The sequence below is a fragment of the Tupaia chinensis genome, unplaced genomic scaffold (assembly GCF_000334495.1).
Source record: "Tupaia chinensis unplaced genomic scaffold, TupChi_1.0 Scaffold138060_1, whole genome shotgun sequence".
In the NCBI taxonomy this organism is placed as follows: domain Eukaryota; kingdom Metazoa; phylum Chordata; class Mammalia; order Scandentia; family Tupaiidae; genus Tupaia; species Tupaia belangeri.
The window spans coordinates 155122-163413 of NW_006197961.1; the positions used below are offsets into that span (position 1 = coordinate 155122).

Consider the following 8292-nt stretch of genomic DNA (forward strand, 5'->3'; position numbering starts at 1 on the left):
CACACACACACACACACACACACACACAGAGAGAGAGAGAGAGAGAGAGAGAGAGCGCGCAAGGAAGCTGCCAGGTCCGGTACTTGAACCACAGCCAGCCATGTGGGAGTCCAGCACCCCTAACCACCATGCAACCTGCTGCCCCTGCTTCCTTGTTGTATTTCAAACACACAGTACTTTAGCTATTCTTCCACGGAAAGGGATGGCATTTTTTTTTTAAAGAAAGTTTTTCCACTATGGGGTACGTGCACTCCCTGTAAACACAGAGAAACAGAAAGCAAGAAATCATCCCCCAGGTGGGATGGCCACATCACAGTCCCTTGTCTCCCATGCTCCTCTCAGGATCTTGGGCAGGTACTCACGCACATGCCCGTGGCATGAGTTTTAAACCGCCTGGTCTGGGACTCAAACTGCTGGCAACTGTGGGAGTCCAGGAACATGACCATTACATCATCTGCAGTTCTTGATTAGTTTGTGGATTATTTTACATTTTACATGGGAGGGGGGATAATCACCTGAAGCTGCATTGCAAAAATGTTGGCAACTTCTTTCCTGTCATTTTGGAGCATGGACGGCCTAGGGAAACTGATTTAGGTTGAGGTACTTCTTTAGAGACTTTCCTGGTGACATGTCCTATCAGCATAGTTCCAGGTCAGCACTGCCTCTCACTTGATTTTGTCAGCTTGAAAAGATCTGTTTGCTTACTTGAGTCTCATTTTAATAAGCATAAGGTGTGGGCAGGTGGCATGGTGATTAGGGGTGCTGGACTCCCACATGGTCAACCATGGTTTGAGTCCCAGACCTGGCAGCTCTCCCTCTCATTCTCACTTTCCCTCTCTTTCTCTTGTGCTGTCCCTCTCTGGTTAAATTAAAAATAAAATAATTCTTTTGGAATTTTGGGCACCAGGTCCAGGACTTGAACTGTGTTGACCATGTGAGAGGAGTCCAGTGCCTTAACTAGTATGCTACTTGCTGGTCCATAGCAATTATTTATTTTTTTTAATAATTATTTTATTCAGGGGCCTGCAGGTCGTGTGGTGGTTAAAGGCACTTTCCTTTTCTCTCCCTCTCTGAGCAAATTTTTAAAGTAAATAAAGAATTATTTTATTCAACTTTATTCTGTTGTTTTTTAAATTTGATCAGAGAAAAGACAGAAAGAAAATGAGAAAACAAGCCACCAGTCCAGGATTCCAACAGCAGTCAGCCATGTGTGATTCCAGCACCTTTAACCACCACACCACCTGCTGGCCCCCTGTAGCAATAATTTCTTGCTATGGGAAAGATTAATTGACATTTTCATTTTCTGGAAGCAATAGATACTTGTTTTTTGTTAGAGAAGACAAGGTGTTGGCTAACTTAGCTTGAATCTAAGAAGAGGAAACAGAAATAAAGTGACACAGACAGAGTACCAGTGACCCAGGGTGTCTGTGCTGCCCAGGGAAGCTGGGCAAAACAGGTACCTTGCAAATTTCTTGTTTGCAAGAAATTTTTGTAGAGAAGTTAAATACATTTAGGGACCAGCATTGATGTAATGGCTATGTTGCTGGACTCCCATGTAGTTGACCATGATTCAAGTCCCGGACCCGGTGGCTTAAACTGACACCAGGTGCATGTGCATGCGTGCCCAAGACCCCGAGAGGAGAAAGGAGAAGGAATTGAGGTGTGGCCATCCCCCCTGGAGGGTGATTTCTCACTGTGTCTCTCTCTCTCTTTCTGGCGAGCGCATGCAGCCTATAGCAAAAACCTCTCAAAAAATAAATACATACATACATTTAAATTCTATTTATTTATTTATTTTAGGGTTTTTCCCATAAGACATGTACATTTGCCAGAGAGGGCAAGTGAGAAATCACCCCCCAAACGGGCTGGCCATGCCACAATTCCTTCTTTCAGGATGTACACACACGTGCCTGGCATGATTTTCAGGTTGCCAGGTCCAAGAATCTAACCATGGTTGGCTATGTGAGAGCCCAGCACCTTAACCACTATGCCACCTGCTGGTCCCTAAAATTAAATTTTTAAAAAGGCTTAGCTGGGGGCTGGCAAATCGTGTGGTTGATGCGCTGAACTCCTACATAGTCAACCACAGTTCAAATCCCTGACCTGGCTGCTTGCTTTCTAAGTCCCCCCGCAACACACACTCTGGTCAGATTTAAAAACAAATTAATACATCATTAATTTTTTTTAAAGGGCCTAGCTGGGATCCCTTGGACATTAGCATATGGACACGATGTGGAAGCCAAAAGAGAAGCCCAGGTTCTGATTTTAGGTCATTCTGAATATACTGGGCCTGAAATTTAATTAAAAAGAATGACTGTTACATAATAGAAAGAGGAAAAGTGAGAAAGCAAGGCTCCACGTCCAGACAAGAACTATGACTATGGCTGGTCATGTGGGAGTCCAGAGTTCTAAGCACCATACCACCTGCCAGCCCCATGCCTGACTTTTTCTTTGAGTATTCTGTTACCAAGGTGATGGCCCATTTTTCCATATATGATGTCTATAAGTTCATGGAAATGAGAGAACAGTCCCTAATGTAGCTGTTTGGGAATCACTTCCTCCTAAAACGGAAGAAAGGAAATTGTGTTTTTGGAAGAAAGCACCGCTAAATCCTTTATGTACAATATTTTACAACTATGGCCACATTCACCATCAAACCATGGTAGATACCACTGAAACCCTTAGCCTGTTCCTCAAGTCATGACTTTTCTGATGACCTCATAATTTTTATTTTGAAAGATTTTGCCATAGGGTACGTGCACTTACGAGAGAGACAGAAGTGAGAAATCACACCCCCCCTGGGGGGGAGATAGCCTTGCACAATTCCTTACTCCTCCATTCTCCTTTTGGGGTTTTGGGCATGCAAACACATGCACCTGGCATGAGTTTCAAGCCACTGAGTCTGGACTCACTTGAATCTGAGTTTTTTTTTTTTTTTTTTTTAGAATTTTTTGCTAGAGGGCATGTACACTCACCTGAGAGACGGAGAGACAGAAAGTGAGAAATCACCCTCCAAGGAGGATGGTCATGTTGCAGTCCCTTCTCCATTCTCTTCTCAGGATTTTGACCATGCACAGACATTTTCCTGGTGTGAGTTTCAGGCCTCTGAGTCCAGTACTCAAACTGCAGTCAGCCATGTGGGAGTCCAGTGACCTAACCATTATACCATCTGCCGGTCCCAAATCCAAGTCCTCAGTTACCCCAGGACAAAGTGATCAGATAAACTTGTTAAACTTCCACAGGCCAAGGGGACTTTAAAACATTTGTGAAAAAATTGAATTTGACATTAAAAAAATAAACTTTTCAACATAGCTGCATCAATTTAAAGACTTTTTAAAGCTAGGAGTCCAGCTATTGAGTCCATCCCTAATGAAGAGGTGCTGGAAATCACTCCTAGGGGGGATGGCCATGCCGCAACCCCTTCTCCTCCATTCTCCTCTTGGTATCTTGGACACACACACACACACACACACACACACCCGGCATGAGTTTAAGCTACCAGGTCTGGGACTCGAACCATGGTCAACCACATGGGAGTCCAGTGACACAGTCATTATACCAACTGCTGGTCCCTTTCATTGAACTTTTTTAAGATTAGGGTACGGGGCCAGGAGGTGGCATGGTGATTAGGGTGCAAGATTCCCACACAGCTGACCACAGTTCAAGTCCCAGACCTGGTGGCTTGCTTTCTCAATTTTCCTCTCTCTCTCTCACTCTGTCCCTCTCTGGTCAAATAAAGACAAATAAGTAAAGTTAAATAAAATACTTCTTTAAAAAAAAAAAAAAACATTAGGGAACACTGGGGCCAGCAGGTGGCATGGGTTAAGCTGCTAGACTCCCACATGGCTGACTGTAGCATGAGTCTTGGACCTAGTGGCATGATTTTTCACTTTCCTTCTCTCTCTCTGGTGAGTACATGTGCCCTACAGAAAAACATTAAAATAATACCAATAATAAATAGATGAATAATTTTTTAAAGATTAGGCAACACAAAGTCAAAAGGAACCAAATCAGGAATGTAAGGGGGATGCCTAATCATCTCTGATCGAAACTCTTGGTTAACTGCCTTAATGAGAGGACTGATCATACAGTAATTGTTTGGAAACCATAAAATATGTGTATACATCTTATGATTGACTATCCATTCCCCTGCCCTATCAGTCTAAGCCATCTTCCTGTGTCTATATATGTGGGATGTTTAAGGATTCGGTGGTGTTTGAGGATGTGACTGTAAACTTCACCCAAGAAGAATGGGCTCTGCTGGCTCCTTCACAGAAGAAACTCTACAGGGATGTGATGCGGGAAACTATCAGGAACCTCGCTTCTGTAGGTACGGATGACATCATTCCTTCACTTAGTCAATTAAAGAATAGTTCTTGCTCAAAGTCAGTATTCATTTTTTTTTAAGACATGTTTTTGCTAGAGGGTGCATGTGCTCACCAGAGACAGATGGAAAGTGATAAAACACCCCTAGGGGAGATGGCCATGTGGCAATCCCTATTCCTCGAGATTTTGGGCATGCATGCCCACATGCCTGGCATGAAGTCTTAAGCCACTAGGTCTAGGACTCAAACTGCTGTCGACTACACGAGAGTCCAGTGACGTAACCATTATACCGTCTGCTGGTCCCTCAAAATCAGTATTCTAATATTTGAAATGTGAGAAGGGAATACACTGATAAAGAAGCATGGTCAACATTCATTGTTTCCAGGTTTTCTCTGGAGAGATTTTTGCTATAAGATGTGTGTGCTCACCAGGGAGACAGAGAGAGACAGAAAACGAGAAATCACCCTCCAGGGGATGATGGCCATGCTGCAATCCCTTCTTCTCCATTCTTCTCTTGGGATCTTGGGCATGGGATCTCAGGATCTTAAACACATGCGCCCGCCGTGAGTTTAAGCCACTGTGTCTGGGACTCAAACCGTGGTCAACGACATGGGAGTCCAGCGACATAGCCATTATGCTAACTGCTGGTCCCCACCATTAATTGTATACCTACAATGTAATAATTTTTGTACTTCCAGTAATTTATAATATTTCTGATATCTACATTTTAGGGAAAAAATGGGAAGACCACAACAATGAAGACCAGTACCAGAGGAGATATCTAAGGTTAGTTGGAATCACAAGACAAAGTAGCATCCTTCTAAGGAGTATTAGAGGGCTGGCTCCATGGCACAGAGAAAATGTGATACTTAGGAAATGCCGGATCCCATATGGTGACCGCAGCTTAAATCCCCAGCCTGGTCAGCCTGAGACACAGTGGTGTGAGCACTTGTACCCAAGATCCGACAGGCTGGAGGACTGGAGAAAGGGGATTGCATTGTGACCAGATCCTGTGGAGAATGCTAATCTTTCTCTCTCTCTGTCTTCACACATACCAATTATAAATAAAAAAAAAGAATCATGAAATGTTAAAAATTTTTTTAAAGAATTATTTTTATTATTGGCTGACCACGGTTCAAGTCTCAGACTTGGTGGCTAGCTTTCTTACTTCCTCTCTGTCTCTCTCTGATCAAACTAAAAAATAATAATAATAAATAAAGGTAAATAAAATAATTCTATTTTTTTTTTTTTTGGAGAGATTTTCACTGTAGGGCGCGTGCGCTCGCCAGACAGACAGAGAGAGACATAGAGACAGCAAGCGAGAAATCACCCCCCAGGGGGGATGGTCACGCCGCAATCCCTTCTCCTCCATTCTCCTCTCGGGATCTTGGGCACGCACGCACACGCGCCCAGCGTGAGTTTTAAGCCACCGGGTCCGGGACACGAACCGCGGTCGACTACGTGGGAGTCCAGCGACATAGCCATTACGCTAACTGCTGGTTCCCAATAAAATAATTCTTTAAAATAAAAAAGGAATTATTTTTATATAACTATTTATTTATTTTAATTTGATCAGAAAGGGACAGAGTGAAAGAGAGTGAGAGTGGGGTGGTGTGATAGTGAGAAAGCAAGCTGCTAGGTCTGGGACTTTAATCATGGTCAGCCATGTGGGAAACCAGTGCCCTTAATCACTGAGCTACCTGCTGGCCCCAAATCATGAAATTTAAAGAACAAATAAGGACACAAAATAAGCCTGCCTTCCAATTTAGTCTTACAAAATTTTCACCAAAAAATATTTTCTTAAACAACACACATGTTCAGTGTTTGAAAAATATTTTTCTTGGAAACAATATTAAGAAGCATCATAGATGAGGGGCCAGCAGGTGGTATGGTGGTTAAGGCATGGGACGCCCATATGGCTGACTGTGGTTCAAGTCCTGGACCTGGAGGCTTGCTTTCTCACTTTCTCTTTCTCTATCTGGTCAAAATAAATAAAGTAAAATAATTCTTTAAGAGAAAGAAAAAAAGCATCATAGATGAATATCACTGTTTTGGTAATAGCTATGGATGAACCCTCTGGTAGAACATCAAGTATATTCATTTTCAAACAATTCAGACAGAGCAGAAAATCTAGTTTGCCCCAAAATGACAAAATGTAATTGAAATAGGTGGTGATGAATACAAAATAATAAACCATCATTAACGTGCTCCTGATTTTTTTTTTTTTTTTTTACAGAAGCCATATGCTAGAGACAGTCTGTAAAAGTGAAGAAGATAATCAACGTGGAGAAAATTTCAGCCAGATTCCAACCCTCAGTGTGACCAAGAATGCTACAGGAGTAAAACCATATGAATGCAATATCTGTGGAAAAGGCTTCATGTGTTACTCATCCCTTAACAGGCACAACAGATCTCACACAGGACACACACTGTATGAGAAGCCATATAACTGCAAGGAATGTGGCAAAGTCTTCAGTTATCTCAAACCTTTTGAAAGACATGCAAGGACTCACACTGGAGAAAAACCCTATAAGTGTAAGCAGTGTGGAAAAACCTTCATGTATCATCAACCCTTTCAAACACATGAACGGACTCACATTGAGGAGAAACCCTATAAATGTAAGCAGTGTGGCAAAGCTCTCAGTTGTCCCAGTTCTCTTCGAATTCACGAAAGGATCCACACTGGAGAAAAGCCCTATCAATGCAAAAAATGTGGGAAAGCCTTTAGTTGTCCCAGTTCTATAAGAATCCATGAAAGAACTCACACTGGAGAAAAACCCTATAAATGTAAGGAATGTGGAAAAGCCTTCATTTCCCACACCAGTGTTCAGACACACATGGTAACGCACAGTGGGGATAGACCTTATAAATGTAAGGAATGTGGGAAAGCGTTCATTTTTCCCAGTTTTTTACGAGTACATGAAAGAATTCACACTGGAGAGAAACCCTATACATGTAAACAATGTGGAAAAGCCTTCCGATGTTCTACTTCCGTGCAAATTCATGAAAGAATTCATACTGGAGAAAAACCCTACAAATGTAAGGAATGTGGGAGAGCCTTCAGTGCTCGTGCAGCCTTCCGGGTACACTTGAGAGTGCACACTGGAGAGAAACCCTATAAATGTAAAGAATGTGGGAAAGCTTTCAGCCGTAACAGCTACTTTCGAATACATGAACGCACGCACACTGGAGAAAAACCTTATGAATGTAAAAAGTGTGGGAAGACCTTCAATTATCCCTTAGATTTGCAGATACATGAAAGAAATCACACTGGAGAAAAGCCTTACGAATGTAAGGAATGTTCGAAAGCCTTCATTTCTCTCGAAAACTTTCGAAGACACATGATCACACACACTGGTGATGGACCTTATAAGTGTAGGATATGTGGGAAGGCATTCATTTTTCCCAGTGCCTTTCGAACACATGAAAGAACTCACACTGGAGAGAAACCCTATGAATGTAAACAATGTGGAAAGGCCTTCAGTTGTTCTAGTTATGTTCAGATCCATGAAAGAACTCATACCGGAGAGAAACCCTATGAATGTAAGTTATGTGGGAAAGCCTTCATTTATCCCACAAGCTTTCAAGGACACATGAGGACACATACTGGAGAGAAACCCTATAAATGTAATGAATGTGGGAAAGTCTTCAGTCTTCACAGTTCCTTCCAGAGACATGAAAGAACTCACAGCAGAGAGAAACCTCTTAAGTGTAAGCAGTGTGGAAAAGCCTTCCGTTTGTCCACATCCTTACAGAAACATGTAAGAATGCACACTAGATAGAAACCACATGCACCTGAGAAATTTCAACGCATATTTCCAAAGTTGTAAAAATTCCCACTGTAGAGAAATACTATAAATGTAAGTAATATGGAAAGTAATACAGACAGGTAATTCATGCAGAGTGCTCTTGAAAATTCATAACCTGAAGCAAATCTTAGAAAAGCCAAAAATACATTTCTGTCAA

At 42.2% G+C, this 8292-nt stretch overlaps 1 protein-coding gene across 1 annotated transcript in view; it reads left to right on the forward strand.

Moving 5' to 3' along the window:
- Positions 1 to 8064, forward strand: part of LOC102483445 (zinc finger protein 791) — an 8890-nt gene extending 826 nt beyond the window's left edge. Inside the window, 4 exon segments of the mRNA XM_006160983.3 lie at positions 4162 to 4330; positions 5058 to 5112; positions 6563 to 7892; positions 7895 to 8064. Of these exon segments, the coding sequence (XP_006161045.2) occupies positions 4162 to 4330; positions 5058 to 5112; positions 6563 to 7892; positions 7895 to 7951 (1611 nt within the window). The 3' untranslated portion in view covers positions 7952 to 8064.
- Positions 8065 to 8292: the final 228 nt, after the last annotated feature.